The sequence below is a fragment of the Arvicola amphibius genome, chromosome 11 (genome assembly GCF_903992535.2).
Source record: "Arvicola amphibius chromosome 11, mArvAmp1.2, whole genome shotgun sequence".
Classification (NCBI taxonomy): Eukaryota; Metazoa; Chordata; class Mammalia; order Rodentia; family Cricetidae; genus Arvicola; species Arvicola amphibius.
This window is the reverse complement of record NC_052057.2, coordinates 45,606,891-45,630,478: the sequence shown is the minus strand read 5'-3', so window position 1 is coordinate 45,630,478 and position 23,588 is coordinate 45,606,891. Positions and strand designations below refer to the sequence as shown.

The following is a 23,588-nucleotide window of genomic DNA, read 5'->3' as shown; positions in this document are numbered from 1 at the left end:
TCCTGAAGCTGAGCAGCTTCTGTAAAGCAAAGGACACTGTCACTAAGACACAAAGGCAGCCTACTGACTGGGAAAAGATCTTCACCAACCCCGCAACAGACAAAGGTCTGATCTCCAAAATATATAAGGAACTCAAGAGACTAGACTTCAAAATGCTAATTAACCCAATTAAAAAATGGGGCGCTGAACTGAACAGAGAATTCTCAACAGAAGAAGTTTAAATGGCCAAAAGACACTTAAGGGCATGCTCAACCTCCTTAGCTATCAGGGAAATGCAAATCAAAACAACTTTGAGATACCATCTTACACCTGTCAGATTGGCTAAAATCAAAAACACCAATGATAGCCTTTGCTGGAGAGGTTGTGGGGTAAGGGGTACACTCATGCATTGCTGGTGGGAATGCAAACTTGTGCAACCACATTGGAAAGCAGTGTGGTGGTTTCTCAGGAAATTTGGGATCAACCTACCCCAGGACCCAGTAACTCCACTCTTGGGAATGTACCCAAGATATGCCCAATCATACTACAAAAGCATTTGCTCAACTATGTTCATAGCAGCATTATTTGTAATAGCCAGATCCTGGAAACAACCTAGATGCCCTTCAGTGGAAGAATGGATGAAGAAAGTGTGGAATATATACATGTTAGAAAACTACTCAGCGGTTAAAAAACAATGACATCTTGAATTTTGCATGCAAATGGATGGAAATAGAAAACACTATTCTGAGTGAGGTAACCCAGACCCAAAAAGATGAACATGGGATGTACTCACTCATAATCGGTTTCTAGCCATAATTAAAGGACATCAAGCCTATAATTCGGGATCCCTGAGAAGATAATAAGAAGGTGAACCCAAAGAAAAACATATAGTAATCCTCCTGGATATTGGAAGTAGACACGATCGCAGGGCAAAAATTGGGAACTTGAGAGTGGGGCAAGACGGGGCCAAGGGAAGATGGGGAGAGAAGCATGAAGGGAGAATGGGGGGAGCTTGGAGGAATGGGATGCTTGGGATACAGGAAGGGTGGATATGGGAGCAGGGAAACATATACCTTAATTAAGGGAGCCATCTGAGGGTTGTCAAGAGACTTGACCCTAGAGGGGTTCCCGGGTTTCCATGGAGATGCCCCCAGCTAGTTCCTTGGGAAGACGAGGAGAGGGAGCCTGAAAAGGCCAGTTCCTATAGCCATACTGATGAATTTCTTGCATATCACCATAGAACCTCCACCTGGCAATAGATGAGGAAAACGACTGAGCCCCATATTGGAGCACTGGACCTAGCTCCCAAGGTCCTGATGAGGAGCAGCAGAAGGAGGGAGAACATGAGAAAGAAAGTCAGGACCGTGAGGGGTGCGTTCACCCATGGAGACAGTGGGACAGAACTAACGGGAGATCACCAACTCCAGTTGGAATGGGACTGATGGAACATGCGACCAAACCGGACTCTCTGAATGTGGCTGACAGTGGGGGCTGACTGAGAAGCCAAGGACAATGGCGCTGGGCTTTGATTCTTCTGCATGGATGGGCTCTGTGGGAGCCTTCTCAGCTTGGTCGATCACCTTCCTGGACCTGGGGGGAGTTGGGAGGACCTTGGTCTTAACAAAGAGTAGGGAACCCCGATGGCTCCTTGGCCTGGAGAGGGAGGGGGGGGGGGTATGGGTGCAGGGGAGGGGAGGGGAGGGGGGGAGGAGGAGGGGAGGGAATGGAAATTTTTAAATATAAAAAAATAAACCGTGAAAAAAAATAAGATCAGTATTTACAGTATCATGCGGCTGTAAAAGCTTTATGATCATAGGCCAATTAAAAAATCACATGTACAGATGATTTTTACTTTTTTAATTTGTGTATGGATGTTTTCCCTGCATTTTTGTCTAAAACATGTGAATGCAGAGCGTTTAAGAGAGCCAGAAACAGATCCAACACAATGCCCATAAATAAATAAAAAAAAGACCTCAACATAAAGCCAGCCACACTGAACCTTACAGAAGAGAAAGTGGGAAGTACACTTGAACGCACTGGCACAGGGAACGACTTCCTAAATAGAACTCCAGCAGCACAGACACTGAGAGAAACAATTAATAAGCGGGACCTCCTAAAACTGAAAAGCTTCTGTAAAGCAAAGGACACGGCCAACAAGACAAAACAACAGCCTACAGAATGGGAAAAGATCTTCACTAACCCCACATCAGACAGAGGTCTGATCTCCAAAACATGTACAAAGAACTCAAGAAATTGGACACCAAAAGATCACATAATCCAATAAAAAATGGAGTACAGACCTAAACAGAGATCTCTCAACAGAGGAATCTGAAATGGCTGAAAGACACTTAAGAAATTGTCAACATCCTTAGTCATCAGAGAAATGCAATTCAAAACAACTCTGGAGATTCCATCTTACACCTCTAAGAATGGCCAAGATCAAAAACACTGATCACAACTTATGCTGGAAAGGTTGAGGGGAAAGGGAACACTTCTGCATTGCTGGTGGGAATGCAAGCCGTTACAACCCCTTTGGATGTCAGTGTGGTGATTTCTCAGAAAATTAGGAAACAACCTTCCTCAAGACCCAGTAATACCACTTTTGGGTATATACCCAAAGGGTGCTCAATTGTGCCACAAGGAAATGTGCTCAACTATGTTCACAGAAGCTTTGTCTGTCATAGCCAGAACCTGGAAACAACCCAAATGCCCCTGGATCGAAGAATGGATAACAAAAATGTGGTACATTTACACAATGGTACATTTACACAGCAGAAAAAAATAACAACAGCTTGAATTTTGCAGGAAAATGGATGGAGCTATAAAACATTATTTTGAGTGAGGTAACCCAGACACAGAAAGAAAATTATCAAATGTACTCACTCATAGGTGGTTTTTAAACATAAAGCCAAGAAAGCCAGCCTACAAACCACAATCCCAGAGAACTTAGACAACAATGCGGACACTAGGAGAGACATACATAGATATAATCTTCATGGGAAGTAGAAAGTAGAACAAGACAAGATCTCCTGAGGAAATTGGGAGCATGAGGACCTTGTGGGAGGATTGAAAGGGGAGCAGGAAGACAGGGAGGGGATCAGAGAAAAATGTAGAGCTCAATAAATATCAATAAAATGAAAGAAAAGAAAAAGGGAGCCAGAAGATATCCCCGGAACTGGAGTTAACAGAGGGTATGAGCCTCCACGTGGGTGTTGGAAACTGACTGTGGGTCTCCAGAAAAAACAGCCTCTGCGCCTACTGCCAGCCCCCACAGTGACTTTTAAAGTTTTAATTTAACTTCAGGAAACTTACCTTTTTGGACTCTTCCTTTTCAACATCTTTCTTTTTCTCTTTTTCCTTTTCTGTCTTTTCTTCTTTTATATTTTCTTTCTTGCTCTTTTTATCTTCTTCTTTCCCACTTTCAGAAATTTTCCTTTATCTTTTTCTATTTTTATGTCTTTATCATACTTCATTTTCATTACTTTCAGGGCCCGATGAAAACACTGTTTCTTTAAAAGCCTGTGGGAAAAGTGACAGTTCTAGTATTACAACTCCCATGAATTACAAAGACACAAACTTTTTAAAAAAGCAAAAATATCAAGACCCAAATAAAATGAGCAAAGGAAGATATGAACTGGCAACTCATAAAAGAAATTATCACCAGTAAGACTATGGAAAAATACAGTCAAGTAGAACAAGCATACAAAAGAGTATGAGGAATTCCACAAAGGAAAAAAGCCAATCAGACTGAAAAGCTGTCAAAACTGTCACTTGAACTAACATAAGGGACGTAACTGCTTTGAGACTTACCCGCATAGTCTCTATGACAGTCTCAGTGACATTAATTAAGAGTCATTCTCAATGTTATGTCTCTAACACAAGAGTCAAAGGGAAAATAAAATAGTTTATTGAAGAAATGTCAACACGGGAATCTCTGTTGACGACTGCTTCGTACTACTCATGTCTTTCCAGCTGTCTTATGGGGGGCTGTCTCTCGACATGTCCTTCATCATTACTGCTGTGATAAAGTATCTTAATTACATATACTAAGATGACCGTCCTGCACGTTGACAAGGATTATCACACCAAGAATCTAAACACTGTGCAGTGTATGAGGCAAACACTGCATTCCCAGGTCAGCCGTTTCAAAGACTGTTCCCACCATGTGGAATATCCTTCCTCCAAAAGGCATGAGCTCTGGTTTCACTCGGACACCTTTCAAGGTTTCTCTGAATTACAACCTAACTGACTTAAAATACATATGCCCATTTTATCCCCTTTCTGCAGTGATATTTTGCTTGTAATCTAACTGCAACAGGTAATGTTTTTTGATAAAGCATGATAGTTAATATGTCATTTGTTTCCATAGTGCTGAAGCCTCTTAACTTCTTTTGTTACTAACCATAATGAGCTTTATATGTGACCTGGATTTTATCAGTGGAAATATAGGTGTTCTTAGATCGACAATATTTTAAAATGTACGTAATTTGTAATTATGTTCTTTTACTGTTGCATATTTGCCAGGGCTTCTAAATGAAAAAATCAAGAAAAAAAGCTTAAACAAGTTTACATTGAACAAGTTCTGTGTAGAAAATGGTCAGAGAAGGTTTTTTCTGGGGTTGGCTATTAACTCTGTCACCCTTAGCTTTTAGTGGCTTTACTCCCGAATAAGCCAAGCTTCCTTGGTGTTTTCAGTGATTGCTAATACCGTGTTCTTTTTAAAAATCAAACAGCTGGGGGCTGTAGAGATGGCTCAGAGGTTAAGAGCATTGCCTGCTGTACCAAAGGTCCTGAGTTCAATTCCCAGTAACCACATGGTGGCTCACAACCATCTGTAATTGGGTCTGGTGCCCTCTTCTGGCCTGCAGGCATACACTCAGACAGAATATTGTATACATAAAAAATAAATATATAAAAAAAAATCAAACAGCTGCACTCTCCACGCAGGCTGTTCTTGAAGACTCAGGATGAAGTATGCACCCCTTGGTGACTCACAGAGTTTTCATTTAGTTACTTTTCTTTGTAAAGAAACTTGTGGTAACGAATTTATACCTAAAAAAGCAAACCAAATTACCTTCCTCTTTCTGTTTAATATTTAAAGAGTATACTTACTAATCTGTATTAGCTAAATTTTGCTTTATGGTACCAAAGTTTAACATCTGAGTATTTGAGATTTCAGATTAAATGTTTGCATGGAAGGTACATATAGCACTTAATGATGACAGTGCTTAATAACCCTTAAGTACCCACCATCTATCAGGTATAGTGGTGCATGCTCATAAACCAAGAATTTGAGGATATTCTTGCCTACAAAGTGAGTTGGAGGCCAACCTAGACTACTTGAGATCCTTTCTTACAAAAAAAAAGGAAAGAAAGAAAGATATTATTAGGGTTTCTGTCCTGCCCAGTTCCCACAGCCGTTTAACCACCCCCCCCCAAAAAAAAATCACACAGAGAGTCTTCATTAGTTATAAACTGATTGGCCCATTATCTCAGGCTTCTTATTAACACTTATATTAGTGTATTATTCTAGTATTTGTTAGCTACACGGCTCGGTACCTTTTTCAGTGTGGCAGGTCACATCTTCCTTCTTCCCTCTCTGGCCAGGACTGGAAAGGAATGGGCTTCCTCCTTCCCAGAATTTTCCTGTTCTCATTTACCAGCCTGTACTTCCTGTCTGGTTGTCCTGCCTATACTTCCTGCCATGATACTGGCCAATCAGTGATTATTTAAAATATAGTTGACAGAATATAGACAATTGTCTCACACCAATCTGAGAACCCTCTTTAAAAACTGAATGACTGGAGATGAGTAATGAGCATTTCAGAAACAAGTTTTATTTGGGGAGTAGGACTGATCTAACAATGATGCAGTTTATATTTACTGTCTTGTGTAGTGATTTGTCTGATGAGAATTTCAAAATACAAACTTCCTTCTCTGCTTCCAGTTGTGTGATTGTGTACACGCATGCACGAGTGTGCACGAGCAGTATAAAAAGTTAAGAGCTGCAGGAACGGACACATAGCAAAGTGAAAAGCCTACCTGAGGTCAGAAAACAGCAGCACAGGCTAAAGCTCGAAATGGAGCCTTCAGGCCCCTACTCTCCATCCTTGCAGCGTATCTCCTCCAGCAAGTTCATGATGCGTTTATTGGAGCAGAAGTTAATCTGTGTCAGCTGCCAATATTACTACTAAGGATATTAAATCTGTGAGCCTAAATATCTCATCAGGAGAGCAGCTAGTATTACTTCACATACTGTGGCCATTTAGGAACCTTAACACATTGTTATATGAAAAGTTGTAAAAGATACTGAGGCTGAAGAGATGGCTTTGGGGTTACCTTGCTGCTCTTGGGCAGGAGCCCAGTTTGTTTCCCAGCACCCACATGACAGATTATGATCCTCTGCTACTCCAGTTCCAGAGGATCTGGTACTCTTTCTGACCTGTGAGGACCCCAAGTGTACACTTACAGTACACTTACATAGTGCAGGACACTCGACATACACATAAAAAAAACTCTTTAAAAAAAGAGAGAGATCTGGAACTTGGGAGAATGACCTAGAGACGAAATCACATTGAATTGCTAGTTCTTCCTATTCATGTCCAGTTGTTTCTGTTCTTTCTGCACCAAAATAAAGGGTTGGACCTAAGATGGTATTGGTCAAGCTGCTGAATATTTTTCAAGCTGCTGCCAGTATTGGGGTATTCATCATCTGTTCTTGGAGATGTACTTTCAATTCAATTGGCAGTTAGTCCACATATCTTGTAGATTTTTGTCTTATGAATACACACATTGAAGTGGTATGCAGTCATCAGTGTGTGTTGCCTCTCTCTGTGCCAATGATTGCCTTGTTTTAAGGGTCGCTCTCCAAATAATGATATATGTGTCCTGACTTCTTTTGATTAGTGTTTTCCTAGAATGTCTTTCCCACACTTTTACTTCTAACATAAATTATCACTATAGTTTTAAGTGAGCTTCTCTCTCTTTTTTTGAAACAAAGTTTTCATTTATTAAATAAAATGTGTATACACACTCAGAGAACAAAGTGTGGATGTAAGGGAAGTACAGCTTAAGTGCTTTGGTGGTAGTTTCTGTTGTTTGTTTGTTTTGGGGGAAGATGGGAAGTTGGGGAGGGACTTAGAGGAAAAAGAAGAAGAGGGAGGAGAAACTGTGGTTGACATGTAAAAACATAATTTATCCATAATAAATGGATAAGTAGTTTCTGATACATAGCACACCTTTGGGTCATGGCTGTTTTATTTTTTTTTTTTTACTACAACCTGTGAACCCCTGTCTTTTGCTAATACATTTACAGTTACTGTAATAGGGGACTTAGTGATGGAGCACATGAGCCTGTGGACACATTTCACATTGGTACCACAACACCCTTCATAAAACTATAAAGTTCAGACCCCGCACTCAGAACTGATTGCACTCTTTTTTCAAAATCTTTGAAGGGAAATTACATTTTAAAAAGTAACTTAATCCCTTCTGGACAAGCATGCCTACCCAATTTCTAAACATTTCTTCCTCTGTTAGTGAAGAATAACATGAAACAGGTATGAGGTGTGTAGACGATTATTCTATACTCCTGCATAGGGATCCATCCCCTCCTTAGCCCTGTTGGCAACTAAGTTATGGAAGTCAGAATTTAAACAGGGTCAATAGAGCTGCCTTCCTTCTCGAGGCTCTAGGAGAGAAGTCATTCCCATACCTGTTTCATTTTCTAGAAGTTGTCTACATTCACCTTGGTTTGTGGCCCAGCATTACCCCACCTTCTGACACAACTTTCACATCTCCTTGTCTGCTTCTGGTCGCCCTCTCATGGGGGTATTTGTTAGTTACTCTCTGCAAGATCCAGGGCAACTTCCTCGCCGCTAGTCCTTAACTTATTCGTATTGATAAAGACTCTTTTACAACAGAAGACAGCATAGTCACAGGCTGTAGCAACTGGAAAGTCTTTCAAGAATCATTATCATTGCGAGTCAGAGCCAGGAGGAATCTCTGTGGGTTTGAGGCCAGCCTGGTCTACAGTATGTGTTCCGGGACAGCCAGAGCCACACAGAGAAACTCTGTCTTAAAAACAAAAACAAAAACAAAAACCCATCAGCACACCCACTTAACATTTCACAGTGACGCTGCAAAGTGGCCAGCTTTTTCCAAGCAATATGTAAATTTAGGGCAGCATTAGTCAAATTACCAGGTAAATGTGTAAAAAAGTTGAAAATGTTAGTTTTAATCAACAGAAAAATAAAGCTCCTCTCATATAACTAAATCAGCTCTGGGAAAGGTGCCCAAATGAGTGCAATATTTAGAAGAGTTGAAGATTTTTGCAATAAACACTAGGATGGGATTAGGCAGTGAGATAGCACTTCATATCAGACACCTAGAAAAGTTGGGCAGAAGAAAGTCACATCATAAATCTATGATGAAATAAATTCACTTTCTGCACACACACACACACACACACACGTTCTATCAATCCTGTTCTCTAGAGAACCCTGACTAATGCACAGCCCAAGAAAGAGGGTTGTGCTGCAGCCAGCAAAGCTAAAGGGGTGGGGCTGTCTAAGTCAGCCCTTTGACGTTAGACACAGCTACAGGATTTGGAGTTTGGGGGTTTTGGTCTTGCTTTGATCCAGTATTTCCTCACTGTCCTCTATTATTTTACCATGCGTTTTGGAAGGGTAATGTATAACTGTGCAATTGTATATCAGAAGTATGTAGTTTGATTTTTTTACAGGGGGATTACAGTTAAGAGAGTACTGTGACATTGTTCAGACTGAAAGACTAGGGGGACTTTTGGAGTTGAACTAAATGCATTTTTTTCATTCTGATATGTTGGCCACAAGCCAACAGGAACAGGTATGGAATGTGGCTGTCTGAATGAGAATGACTCTCATAGTTGACCCCCAGTTCATAGAACTATGTGGGAAGGATTGGGAGGTGTGGCATTGTTGGAAGAGGCGTGACTGTCAGCTCTCTTTCTGCCTCAGTGTTTCAAGATGTGAGCTCTCAACTGTTGCTCCCGCATCATGCCTGTTTCCTGCTGCCGTGCTCCCTGCCATGACCATCATGGACGCATCCTCTGAAACTGTCAGTCCCGTTTAGAGCTTTCTTCTGGAAGTTTGTCTTGGGCATAGTGTCTCCTCACAGCAATAGAAAAAATAGAAAAGTAACAAAGACAAGATGCAATCTCATTTTTTTTTTTTTGATACAGCGTTTCTCTGTATCTTGGATCCTGTCCTCGACTCCCTTCATAGACCAGGCTGGCCTTGTACTCACAGAGATTCCCCACCTGTCTGTGCTTCCCCAGTGCTGGGATTAAAGACGTGCGCCACCACAGCCTGGCTGCAATCTTCTTCTTATGTACATCATAAAACCAAATATAGCTATCTAAAAAGTGTCAAATACTAATACGGTAACAAGATGACACTCTTTGATTCTTTCAAAAAGTTTTATAAGTTTTCGTATCTATTACTCTCAACTTTCCATGTGCCGAAAAGCAAAATGAGTATTAGATTGAAAAAATATACACTGTCTTTAGTTACAAAATTCAGACAACTTATTTCTTCAATTACGAAAATATACTTTGAATATGACTTGAATTTTGAATAATGTGTTCACTGCATTAACCAGCAGGTAATTTAAACTGTTCAAAAGAATCTATATCTTGCTCGATTTTGTTTTATTTCATCATGATTTGTTGCAAGAAGGTGGCCAGCACTGACTTGGAGGCTTGGTCCCTCTGTTTCCAAAGACAGCCCCCAAGCTACTCTTCCACAGTATTGCTCAGAACCTCCTAAGAAAATGGCTTCTTGCGTCTAGCTCACGAGACACTTAGATTAGCTTTGAATGAAATGAAATTCCTCCTCTCAAAAGTACATCCTTGATTGTTTCTAGATACCACAGGAAAGAAGGGTTTTTAAACTCACATAGTGTCCTTGAGTGGGATGTGAGCTGCTCACGTGTCTGAGTCGGTGTAGAGTTTTGTGAGCGTGAGTGTAAATGCTTGGCTCCCCAGTCAGGACCAAGGAGTCAGTGGACAGGAATAAACGTTCATGAATGTTTCTAAGGAAAAGATCACATCAGAGTTTCACCACAGGAACGTTCCTATAAGTTCTGAACTAGCACCTGAGCATACAGGTAAAACTGATGCAGTCACACTGTGGGGCTGGGTGCGGGAGCAGAAGCATCCAGAAAGCATGAGGAACTGAAGAAAAAGAGGCCTTCCTTTCCCACAGTAACCACTGCGGTCAAACCCACAGACTGAAGCAGACTCTTCAGGCCCGAATCTGCATGCCAGCACTTCCTCGGTGAGGTTAGAGAGTTTCCTTGCTGGACGAGATTTTTAAGACAGGACAAAGGCTACAAATCCATCACAATTTCAGGCCCCTTTGACCCTCTTAACGGCTGGAGCAGTGAGGGACTCCCATGGTCACAGGAGTGGTGTGCAGCATCCTGTACTGCATCTGCAGATGCTTTGATGCCTCTGTTCTCTTTCTGGGAACACAGTGACTGTGTGAAGATTCCTGGGCTACCCTGATCCAGAAAACTCTAGACAGGATGGCCTGCCTCTTTCTGAGACCCAACACAATGAGTGCCTGGGAGTTCACCAGGTAAAACATAGTCTCAGGAGTGACTCCCGTGAGCATGGTCTAAGGAACCCTCAGTGGAGCCAGGCTGAAAGTGATGCCTCGTGGAAGTGTGAACAATAATCTCACAATAACAGTAACAATAATTTCCTTAGTCACTCCACTGTTGAGTGGTTATTTATGTGGAATTGACAACCAATACACTAACATCCCCTAGTCTCCCTGTTCTCACCTGTAAAACGAGGAAGAGAACTGCTTCCTCTGAGACATGGTCAGTTCGGTTCTGATGTCAGCAAGGTTCTTCTGACCTCCCTGCAGTGCACAACAAGGCCCTGGTGCCCAGCTCTGCTGCACGCAAGCAGAGCAGGGTCTGAACCATGGGCAAGTGAGGCCCGGTGCCTGATGCTGGGGGCAAAGTGAGGAGCACCCGGCAGTATGAATTAGACACCATGGTCATATGAACAATGGCGTTCAGGGAGAGGGATGGCAAGTTTGCCACAGGGGGGTTGCCTTCAATTCCCGGCGGGGATGGGGCCTGTCGGCATCCCTGTGTGAGGATGTTGATGAGGCAACATCGTCCACCGATGCGGGGTGGCCTGGGAATACTCTTGAGCCTTGCAAGGAGCCACAGGGCTGCACCAGCTGAAGCCCTGTCTACACCCCCACTGCCAGGGCCCTCCTCTAGGGATGTGCCGCTGCCTCCTTAGTAAAGGAGAGCTGGCCAGTGCTCTGCCTGCTAAGCACGAATAATTACTTTGAACCCTTGTAATTTAAGTACAGAAATAAATTTTCATGTAAATTGTCCAATATGGGACACAAATAGATTACAAATTCATATGATGCTACTGTTTTGTATAAATTCATGTATATATTTGGGATATTATTAACAATGCCCTGACTTCTTTTTTACCATTTTTTAAGTTTAAAGTTTATTTAGTTTTACATTTTTTAAAAGATTTATTTGCCTATTATGAATAGGTCTTCAGCCTGCATGTATGTCTGCATGCCAGACTAGAAGAGGGCACCAGATCTCATTCCGGATGGGTGTGAGGAACCATGGGGTTGGTGGGAATTGAACTCAAGACCTATGGAAGAGCAGCTAGTGCGCTTAACCACTGAGAAATCTCGCCTACCCACACCTCAGACTTGTACTTAGAAACATCCCACTGCACTTTCCGCTGGCATTCTCACCAGCTGTGTCCCTTTCCTCCACACGGGGGAAGTAGTGAAGCTCAGCAGTCACTGGGGAAGATGGGAAGTGGGGAGGAGCTGCTGAAGGCTCCAGGCCTCCTGGCTGGATCTTTCCCCAGTGTCTTTCCCTGCACCCCTTCCCTTGCTGGCAAACTTTCAGAATAAAGGAGGAGACATCGGTGATGACTAGGTGAAGAGACCTGAAGGAGCATGTAACATAAATCAAAAACAAACCACAAAAATTTCAAAAAAGCACGCGATTATAAATAACTATACAAGTGCCTCACTCTTGACCCTGATTATGGTGCATGCTTTCATTTCCAGTACACTGGAAGCAGAAACAGGTGGATCTCTAGGAGTTCCAGGCCAGCCTGGTCTACAAAGTGAGTTCCAGGACAGCCATGGCTATACAAAGAAATCCTGTCTCAAAACAAAACGATACAAAACAAAACAATTTTTTAAAAAAAAAAAAAAAAAAAAACTTGCTAAAAAAAGTCCCACTCTAGATCCTCATGGAAACCCAACACACAGGTGATGTGTGTTCATATTTCACAGAGAACACAACACACAAAGTAGCCTAGAAGCAAGGCAACATGGCAAAGGTTTAAGGTGTGCTGGGGCAATTAGGGTTGGGTTTAGAATTCCAGATGCAGGTCAACAATAGGAGCTCAGATTGTAAAGCCGAGGTGCTGCCTGTACCCAGACATCCCTAGGAGCAGTGGAATGGGAAGCACCTTTCTATCTTTCTGTGTCAGTTAGTGCACGTGGGAGGAGGGAGGGGCCCTAAGAGGCTTTTGGGGAAGCCCTGTGTCAGGAGAAGACTCAGGCATGGGGACCCCAGGAGTGACGTCACTTCCTTAACAGTGACATCACAATGCAGAAACCTGCAACCAGGCAGCCAACTGAATAGAGACAGCTCAGAAGGATCACTTGTCTGGAGACAAGAGAGCGAGTAGAGATGTCCTGGTGCTGTTGGAGTTGCTGTTTGGGGAGTAGTGGGAGCTCCGACGACAGGGACAACTATAGGACGGGGAAACACAGAGGCCACTGCGTCAGAGGTACCTGGAGACGAAGGATTCATTCGTGGCTCCAGCACCTCTGGCCATTCGGCAGCCATAGCCAGGCCGATGTAGGTCAGGTAAGCACTCTGAAATCTCGGTTTTCCCAAATTTCACTCTTGGTGTTTGGCAGAGTGAAAGGGTCAGGAAAACATGGAATGATAATAACCAATCATGGCATTGCAGTCCTGTGCCAGTTTGAACCACCCACCCTGATCTCTCCTCAGGTGGCAGAGGACCAGGAGTCGGCCTCCAGGGACCTTACTGAGTCTGCCCCCGGGGACCAGAAGGAGGCCCTCCCCAGGGACCCGATGGGCTCCTGCTTGGAGGCCCAGCTGGAGTCCCTCCCTGGGGAGCACAGGAGCTCCTCCTTGCAGGCCCAGCCGGAGTCTATCCCCGGGGACCCAACTGATTCTGTCCTTGGGGACCCGATGGGCACGAGGCTGGAGGACCAGGGGGACCCGACTGATTCTGTTTTGGGGGACCCGACGGGCTCCATGCCGATGCCAGAGGACCAGCTGGACACTGTCCCCGGAGACCCGACTGAGTCTGTCCTTGGGGACCATATGGGCACCAGGCCGGAGGACCAGGGGGACCCGACAGATTCTGTTTTGGGGGACCTGACGGGCTCCACGCTGATGCCAGAGGACCAGCTGGACACTGTCCCCAGGGACCCGACTGAGTCTGTCCTTGGGGACCTGATGGGCCCCACGCCGGAGGACCAGGGGGACCCAACTGATTCTGTTTTGGCGGACCTGATGGTCTCCTTCTTGGAGGCCCAGCTGGAGTCCCTCCCTGGAGAGCACATGGGCTCCTCCCTGCAGGCCCAGCCGGAGTCTATCCACGGGGACCCAACTGATTCTGTCCTTGGAGACCCTATGGGCACAAGGTCGGAGGACCAGGGGGACCCGACTGATTCTGTGTTGGGGGACCTGACGGGCTCCATGCTGATGCCAGAGGACCAGCTGGACACTGTCCCCGGGGACCCGATGGGGACCACGCCGGAGGGCAAGGGGGACCCAACTGACTCTGTTTTGGGGGACCCGACGGGCTCCACGCGGACACCGGAGGACCAGCTGGACACTGTCCCCAGGGACCCGACTGAGTCTGTCCTTGGGGACCCTATGGGCCCCACGCTGGAGGATCAGGGGGACCCGACTGATTCTGTTTGTGGGGACCTGATGATCTCCTCCTTGGAGGCCCAGCTGGAGTCCCTCCCTGGGGAGCACATGGGCTCCTCCCTGCAGGCCCAGCCGGAGTCTATCCACGGGGACCCAACTGATTCTGTCCTTGGAGACCCTATGGGCACAAGGTCGGAGGACCAGGGGGACCCGACTGATTCTGTGTTGGGGGACGCGATGGGCTCCATGCTGATGCCAGAGGACCAGCTGGACACTGTCCCCGGGGACCCGATGGGGACCACGCCGGAGGGCAAGGGGGACCCGACTGATTCTGTTTTGGGGGACCCGACGGGCTCCACGCGGACACCGGAAGACCAGCTGCACACTGTCCCCGGGGACCCGACTGAGTCTGTCCTTGGGGACCTGATGTGCACCACGCCGGAGGACCAGGGGGACACGACTGATTCTGTTTTGGAGGACCCGACGGGCTCCACGCCGACGCCGGAGGACCAGCTAGACACTGTCCCCGGGGACCCGACTGAGTCTGTCCTTGGGGACCAAATGGGCCCCACGCCGGAGGAACAGGGGGACCAGCTGGACTTGGTCCCTGGGGACCCTAAGATCTTAGACTTCGGGGATCTGAAAAAAGTGATCGAAGACCTGATCACATCCCTTCACAACGGGGACCGCGACCATCTCATAGCCTTCCTGAGTACCTACCCTGCTCATACCACCATCGAGCAGGTGCTGGATGTCATCTTCAGGCGGTGAGTGCCCACTTCCGAGCTCAGAGGCCTCACATCCTCTTGTCGTTTATGGGAAGCCTCTGCCTTTCTCTGAGCCTACCTAGTTGCTAGTGTCTTGTCAGAAGCCAGCAGCATGCAGTCAGACATGACTACCTCCAGGTTGGGCCCTAGGGACTGCTGTGTCCACAGCTGAGACCCTAATGAGTGGGAGTGTGGGTGTCCTCTGCACCTTCAGGAAGCTCTCTATCCTTGGCCAGTTTTTCTGAAGCATTGGTCAAAGTGCTTCTCCCATTGTAAAGGAGGTTCTAGAATTCATATTGGAGCACCCGATAGAGATGGGTCTTGAGTGGAGACCCGTGGAGGATAATCCGAGGGAACCTGTGTCCACTGAGATGTCCGGGTAGACATACTGCACAAACATATTTGAAGCACCTACAGAATGCAGGTGAACTAATAACCTGAGACTTTGATTCTGCTCCAGGAGTCAGCAGGCCCCCCAGATGTCTTTTAGGTAGGGAACCGGGACTCCACAGGTAACATCCTTCCTGATCTCCTCCAGGTATGCACACTTCCGCCCCGGCTGCCAGGAGGATGAGGGGATCAAGAAGTAAGTGAGCTTTACAACATGAGAAAGAAAGGCCTTGGCTCTGCAGGGTGGGCTCCCTTGGGTACCAAGGGTGAGGGATGGCCGATGCTTGGGGCTCACGCTCCACATTTCTACCGCCATACTGAGGTCTAAGCATTGACTGGAGGGTGAAAAGAATTGCATGGGCACAGTCCTTGCCAAGTAGGGATATGGGGAAAGCCTGTGGCCTCTGGTGGCCCTCTGAGACTCTATCCTCATCTCAGTCCACGGCATGAAGGCTCGCTCGCTCAGCTGTGCTCCATTAGAGCCTGAGCATGGGGCGTATGGAGCTCATTGTATGGCTAAGGACTGGCTATCCTCTCCTTTGCAGTCTCACATGCAAGGAGTCTTGGGCGGGGTGGCAAAGGAAAGTCCAGGCCACTAAATGTCCTGTCTGTCCCTTTCCACCAGCGCCATCTGCACCCTCCTGGACACGTGGACGAGCATCTTTCCCGGGGACTTCTCCACAAGATCAGGCTTGTGCGCCCTCAGTAAGATGAAGGCGTACCTGATCATTCATTGTCCGTACTCGGACGTCCTCATACGTGTGCACGAGCTCCTTACGAGCCTGCTCTCAGAAACATCGGAGGAGAGCGATTAACAACAAGCCAGGTAGGTGCTTGACACTGTGAGGAGGTCTCAGGACCTGGTCTCTGGTCTCAGGTCTCAGGTCTCAGGAATGATTGGGGGATTGCCACACCAACTCCAGGGTCGTCTGTGTGACATGACATATGTCATTATGCCGGACGGGTGCTACATGTCCTATGAGACTAGGCTTCCTGGAGGTCAGTGGCAGACGGCCCGGTATAGGCCGCTGTTGAGGCACAGAAGGGTTTCTCGATTAGCTGGCTATGCAGGATATGGGCTTTGCACGACCTCTTTTATGATAATGATATTCTTTATATCTACAAGACAAGGATTATCTCTTCGGGAACAGCTCTGGGATAGGGAAGCACAGTGTGGGAATGTATAAGACTACAGCAGAACCCTTACCACCATACATGGGGGTGTATGATGAGCTAGGGGAATAGACGGGTTAATATCGATGGACAAAGAGTGATATAATATACTTTGAATTTTATGGATAGGCTTGCTAGATCCCGAGCCCCATGGTGTCTGCTGCATAAGAAGGTACAAAAAAAGTAGATTTCGGCAGTTGCAGAGAGCTGTCAGGCATATTTGGTCACTAGATAAGATAAAGAAAGGCTTAGAAAGAGGAGCTTGGGGGAAGGCCCAGATAGCTCCTGATCTCTTTTTTCCTGTGGCGTTTGTGAGTCATCGAGCTAACTGTGTCTGGTTCCAGGGTGACACATCTGGAGACCATAAGAAAACTCTGCTGCTGCTCTGTGGAGGAGAGGACGACTGAGGGAGCCAGGAGCACATGGTGCCGCAGCCTCCATCAGCATCCCTCAGCGTGTTGCCTTCCTGTGCCTGACCACCTGCCTTACTCGTGCTAGTATGCTAATCACCAGATGTGTCACAGATGACAATAGATGACAATCCTCCTGATTCATCCCTGTTGACATCAGTGCTGGCCTTAACTCCTGCGTGTGTCTAAGTCTGAGTTATTAATATTGTCTGTAGCGGGGTCAGATTGCTTTTTATAATCTTTTTAAAGCTTCTTTTATATTAAGTTAATAACTGTATGACCTTGATCGGAACCTTAGCCGTGAAATTGTGAACTCCTGGAAATGCTGCCAATCAGGCTCAGTGATTTATCAGACCTACAACATTATGACGGTCATATCAGGAAGATTAATGACAAACATTCCCTTCCCTCGGAATCCTGTGTGCATCGACAAAGCTTATCTAGCGTTGATGCTCTTTTGAAACCTGGCATTTGACAGTGGTATTAGTAAAAGCTAAAATTATAGTACATCTTGGAGGACTGAAAATGCAGCCCTGCAAACCAAATTTCCTAATGTAGCAAGATGAAGGATGGTGAAGGAATGGGGGGTTAGGGAGGTGTCTTGGCTGGGCGTGGGGTGGACTGGCATGCAGGTACATTTGTACACACGTGTGTGGAATGGTGTGCGTGCGTGCACATGTGCATGTGCCTCTGTGTGTGTGGGTGTGTATGTGTGTATGTGTGTGTGCATGCATACACATGTGGGGTGTGGGTATGTGTGTGCATGCGTATATGCCTGAGTGTGTGTGTGTGTGTGTGTGTGTGTGAGTTTCCTGGCAATGAAGAGGGAAGAGGTTTATCTCCTCATCAGCTCACAATCCTGTGTGTTTCTTACTAGCAGAAAAAGTACTTTTTGCACAATCTAAAATTTCAGAGTGCCAGCTTTCACTTTTGCTCTTTGCCCTCTCCCCTTTGAAGTAATAGCACAGACAGTATTTTTAGAAGCATTTCTTCAGCTTTCCTACTATTTGCCTGTCAGTTTCCTGCATCCAGGGTGCTTTTCCATGGAGTTATTTGCTATTTGTACTTACGCTACGTATTCAGGGTTATCTTTTTTCTTCTAAGTAAAATACTAATCTCCCTTCAAAAAATTTAAATAACAGCAATCTTTTCAAAGCCTTCAGTGCTCTACAAAATCACTAAGCAAACTGTGAAAATTGTGTGTGAGATCATGTAAAGTTGGGTTTCCCCTCCCAAGCTCCACAGGTGCAGAGCCACGTTCCACATTACATACATCAGCTGGGCAACAAAGGCTGACCTACCCACGAGCCCCGAGCTGGGTGTGGTGGCTCACACCTGTAACTCAACACAGAAAGTTGAGACAAAAGCTGGGAGTCCCAGGCCAGCCTGGGCTACAGTGTGAACTCTATCAGAAAAAGAAAAATAACTCTTTTGGCTTTAAATAAAGATGGAAACACTTTACTGTGTGTTGTATTTATCCAGTTTGTAACCCTGCCATGGACCGGCTCAGTGGAGCCACTTAGACAGTGGGAGAAGCAGGGTCTTGATACTCAGGAAGGCACGAGGTCGGCGATGACAGACAGACCCAACTCACAAGAGAGTGGTTTGAATCTGCTGCGATTTGACTGAATTCAGGTACCTCCTGTCATAGAGGTACCTGATCCTAACAATCCACGACAGATGCTGAGACAACATGTGGCCTTGAGCTTTAAGGAGATGAAGCAGTTGAAAGCGGCCATGGTGGCATATGGCACTCAGGCCCCCTTCACTCTTGCCATGGTAGAATCTCTTGCGGCATTGAATTTTACACTTAGCGATTGACAGCAGCTATGCCATGCAGTTCTATCGGGAGGAGATTACTTATTGTGGAGGGGAGAATATCAAGAAAATTGTTTACAAACGGCTAGGTTAAATGCTCAAGCGGGACTGGCATGGCGCAATCTAGACATGCTAACTGGAGCAGGAGCTTATGCTGACTTGGCCGATCAAATTGTGCTCGATCCTGCCGTATATCTCCAAATGGCCGCTGCGGCTACCAAAGCTTGGAAAGCCCTGCCAAACAGGGCTGCAGGGGATCAGCTGTCAAAAGTTTGACAAGGGCCTTCAGCACCATTTCAGGACTAAGTGGATAGGCTATTGCAGTTGGCAGGGAAATTGTTTGGTGATGTGACCACAGCTATGCCCATAGTTAAGCAGCTGGCGTTTGAGAATGCAAACACACACTGTAAGGAAGCCTTGCGGCCACAACGAGTAAAAAGCTTAAATGAATACATCTGGATCTGCCTGGATATTGATGGGCACTTAATTCAGGGCCAGGTGATTGCCGCTGCCAGGGCAAGGATCCCGGACAACTGGGGATAAAATCTACTTTAACTGTGGTGCCCCTAAACAAAAAAATGTCCACAGCTCCCTCAGGGAGCTAACGTCAGACCAGGAAAGTGCCCACAGTGTAAAGGGGGGGCCCATTGGGCAGAGGGATGTTACACACCTGCCTGCCGCAGGGAAACTTAAGTTTGTCCGTGTATCAGTAGGCACCTTTTCAGGAGTAATTTTCACATCCTTGCATTTGGGAGAACGAGCAAAAGATACCATTGCACACTGCCTCTCTGCTTTTGCCTATATGGGCAAACCTGAGGTTATTAAGACAGATAATGGGTTATGTGTGTACCGGCTAGCTTTTTTGTCAGCTTGATACAAGCTAGGGTCATTTGGGAAGAGCTATCTTCAAATGAGAAAATGCCTCAACCAGATTGGCCTGCAGGCAAGTCTTATTGGGGCATTTTCTTGGTTAATGATTGATATGAGAGGACCCAGCTCCCTGTGGGCATGGAGGACTTGTAGCAAGGTTTTTAAAAGCTGCTGAGGTCAGGCAATGGGTGGCAGAGTCAGATCCTCTTCAGGAAGGCCCCATGAGCCCCGACATAGGGCTGTGAAAGGAAGCCTCACTCAGGATGTCAGAGAGCCAGGATTGTCGGGTGTTCACTGAGGAAAGCCATTCTGAGACAGGCTGTGTGTGCTGGAGATAGAGCAAGAGAGGCAAGGCCAGTGGAGACCAGAGGACACTACCACAGTGTGAGATGCTTGGAATGGAGCTATGGGATTTGTTTCCCATAGGAGAGACCAGGCCTATGTCCTATTTTTCCTTTCTGTGTCCATATTCCTTTCCTCTTAGAATGAAAACTTTCATTTTGTGCACTGTAAATCAGAAATAGTTGACTTAGTTTTTAACTTTACAGGTTATCACAGATAAGAGACTGCCTTGGGTATCACCAGAGACTTTGGACTTTTGAGCAATTAGATCTCAAACTGTTTAGATTTGGTGGACTCTTATAGAGGAACTAAATCTACATTGCTCCATGAGATGATCATGAGTCTTTGAGGCCCACGGGTGGAATTTTAAAGCTTAAATGATATGGGTGTCCAGCAGACAAGGGTGGACTTGAGGTGTTTCATCTTCATTGCTGGCCTACGGAGACCTGGAATCGCCTGCGAGACATATAGCCGAGTGTGGTGGTAAGGGCACGACCAGATGGCAGGTGCAATCTAGGGGGGAAGATCTGATTTGAACGTGGGCAGTACTGTGCACGGATTAGAGTCTCCGTCTTAATGAAGAGGAAGGAGCAGCACACCTGAACATCAGCACTCACCTCTCTCTGGCTCTTGACTGTGGACATAGTGTGACAAGTGTTTCACACCCCCACGGCCTTCGTTTCCCCTCATGACAGACTATGACCCTTCTCTAGTTGTAGGCTTTGTCAGGAGTTTTGTCCCGGAACTGATGCAGGGATAGATACAGCCCCTTAGGTGGCAGGCCTCTGGATGGCCAGCTTGATACTGAAATGATTTCCCATGCTTTTAAATTCGCTCTTCTATTTTATTCTTGGGAAATAGATAAGGTTTATGTTTGGGGTTATATTTAAGTTTTGGCAAAGAATAGATTCTTATTACCATTTGTCTTCTATTCTTTTGGTTAATTTTGAATGAGACATAAAAACATTCCATGTAATATTTTCATATGTGCACACAGGCACAATGTTTAAATCAGGATAAATATATTCATCTGCTAACAAATCCTATTTTAAGGAAAACAAATCTCAGAGGGCCCAAAGTAGTCGCTCAGTTGGTAAAGTATTTGCCTCACAAGCATAAAATCCCGTCAGTCTTCCAGAACCCACATAAAGAGCCAGCCATGGCGATGCAGGTTTGTAATCAATCCTAGGCCTCACAGGCCAGTCAGCCAACCTAGCCATAGTGGGAAGGTCCAAACCAATGACTGACCCTGTCTCAAGAATCAAGGCTCCTGAAAAATAATACCCAAGATTGACTCCTGGCCTCCCCATGCACAAGCACCCAGGTGCAGCAGACATACACCTGCACACACTCGCTCACTCACAAGCGTTTGAGAACGCTTTCTTCTAGCATTTTCAACCTGGCAGCACACTATTGTCATTACACTTGCCTGCCACGCAATAGCACACAGGAACTCCATGCTGCTAGCCAACTAGAGTACAGCACATGGTAAACCAAAATATGAAATTTGGGGGGCATCTTCTTGTAGTTACAAGACATCAGGTTGTTCATTTCCACAGTGCTAACCTTAGGTACACAGATGTTTCAACTCTGTAGGAGAATGAAGAGTGATGGAGGATGCTTTGGTTTTCCTCTAGTGTGGCATGGCATTTCACAGAAATCTGATGTATCCCTTGGTACTTTCATTATACACTGGAAGCATGCCACTAACATTCAACATTCAGGCCACGTTCAGTAGGATTCTCCTGGCAGCTCTCGTTGACTCAGTTCCTCTAGCCAATGATCTGACAAGCGTCACAGTTACAAGTCCCTGGAGAGCTACAGTGCCTGACAACATTGCTTTTGTATACATCCCTGTTAAGAGAAAGTGAAACTGTGGACAATGAGAACTAGAGCAACTGTAGAGTTCTCAGGTCATGCACTGGCACTGTATCCTACTGTTTTCTGCTCAGAGTGCCCAGGAATGTGATCTGCCACCAGGGGAAGACTTGACAACAAGCTGACTTTGAAACTATTTTTCCAGTCACTCTATGTATGCTTACTGAATTTTCACTGGTGTGTGTTTTTGTGTGTGTGTGTGTGTATGTGTGTGTATGTGTGTGTGTGCATGCATCAGAGAGACAGACAGACAGACAGACAAACAGAGAGAGAGAGAGACAGAGAGAGAGAGAGGGAGAGAGAGATTAGGTGAGCTCTCAGAGTAAGCCATTTTTACTGGAGACATATAAAATTCGAGTATTTGGTCTCTGCAGAGAATAGTCCATTTGAGGCAACAGGAGTCCTAGCCTTGGCAATAACTTCAACATGTTGGGCTCTCATGTAGGTTAAATGTCTGCTCCCCACATTTCAAGATGGCGTGTATTGAATACAGATGCTTCGAATAGCACTAGATTCTGTAAGCTTCACCAAGACAGCTCTGGCTTTAAAATGAAAGTGAAATGGAGACTAGAGTTTAGTTTTGTTGTGGGATTTATCATTTACTGTTATTGATTATTATTTGATTTATTTTGAGATGCTTTTAAACACTGGTAGATGTTTCTATTTGCCCAATTCCTTTTAAAAAGATTTCTTTTTAATTATGTATATACATGGGTATGTGGGTATGTGCACATAATTGCATATGCCTTTGGAGGCCAGAAGATGCTGCCAAATCCCTTGGAGCTAGAGTTACAGGTGGTTGTGAGCCTATAATGTGGGTACCGAGCACTGAAGCCAGGTTTTCGAGAAAGCAGTTTATACTCATGACTACTGAGCCTCCTGAGCCATCTCTCCAGTCCCTGAAGTTTCTTATGAAAGTGAAAGTAGTTGACCAGCCTAAGGACCTCTGTGGAAAGGGAGTCTGTAGGTTTGGAGTTCTCACTGCAGTCTGGTTTTGTGTGGAATCGATGTGTTCAGCGAGGAACCCACAGAATGTGAGGAGGAGAGACTGCATTGCATTTGCCTGTTTTGCTGGCTTTCTCCTGGGGGCTCTTCCTTTCTTGTTTCCAGAAATTCTGTCGAAACACTTCAAGCAAAAGGAAAGGTTTCCTTCCCTGGTAAGTATGCAGGGCAGTAATGAAAGCTTTCCCATTTAATAATAAGCATTCAAAAGATTTGAAATTAATAAAGCTGTTCAAAATTCCTAGGATGTTTAAACTGGTATTTTTTAAAGTTACTGTAAATTATATTTCAGTAGAATGGAATCTGACAGGTAACAGAGACACCCACTAAAGAAAGTTCTGTTTGGCCAGGCCCATATCCATTGGAATCTGACAGACTAAAGACCTAATTCTCTATCCAGGGGAATACTATGCACTGCTTTAGAAAGGAGGCACGAGAGTAGTGTGTGTTTGGTACCCAAATGTGACTACCAAAGCATCTTCCTCTTACTGAAGCCTCACTCCCACTCGCCTGATGTAGAAACACTGTAAATGCACAGGTACACAACGCACTACACACAGGTATGAACACATACATGGACGTGCATGCACTATGGAAACAGCTGACATATTAACTGTCATGCTTTATCAAGAAACATTACCTGTTGCAGTAGTCAACCACAGACTCCCTGGTTGTAAATAAAACTTCCTCTCCTTTCTTGGTCTTTGCCCACTTTGACTCCAAGAGGCAATCCACTACTTTTGAAACTACAGAAGAAATTTGTTATTTAAAATTCAGTATACATAAGTATGGCTAATGAAATCATTTTATAAACACAACATTCTGACAACAAAAATAAAACAGAATAGAATATTAAGTCTAATGACTACCATTAGTGTTATTTTAAGGCCAATCCATGAAATATATTAATAAGCATCTCCACAGCAATGTTGACAAATAAATAAGATTATTTAAAGCAAAATAAATTAATGGGAAAATGTTTTAAACAAAAAAA

General features: G+C 45.2%; 2 protein-coding genes across 2 annotated transcripts in view; one reads left to right on the top strand and one right to left on the bottom strand.

Annotated features, from left to right (window-relative positions):
- The window catches only part of LOC119826646 (translocation protein SEC62-like), a 40,580-nt gene that overhangs the window by 9,324 nt on the left and 7,668 nt on the right, over nucleotides 1-23,588 (bottom strand). Inside the window, 3 exon segments of the mRNA XM_042055990.1 lie at nucleotides 3,292-3,405; nucleotides 3,408-3,498; nucleotides 23,235-23,340. Coding sequence (XP_041911924.1) covers nucleotides 3,292-3,405; nucleotides 3,408-3,498; nucleotides 23,235-23,340 — 311 coding nt within the window.
- Nucleotides 12,571-16,823, top strand: LOC119826644. Its single transcript, XM_038348072.1, has 4 exons — nucleotides 12,571-14,711; nucleotides 15,250-15,297; nucleotides 15,727-15,927; nucleotides 16,619-16,823. Exons 1-3 carry the CDS (start codon nucleotides 12,724-12,726, stop codon nucleotides 15,914-15,916), a joined length of 2,226 nt encoding a protein of 741 aa, XP_038204000.1. The 5' UTR covers nucleotides 12,571-12,723; the 3' UTR covers nucleotides 15,917-15,927; nucleotides 16,619-16,823.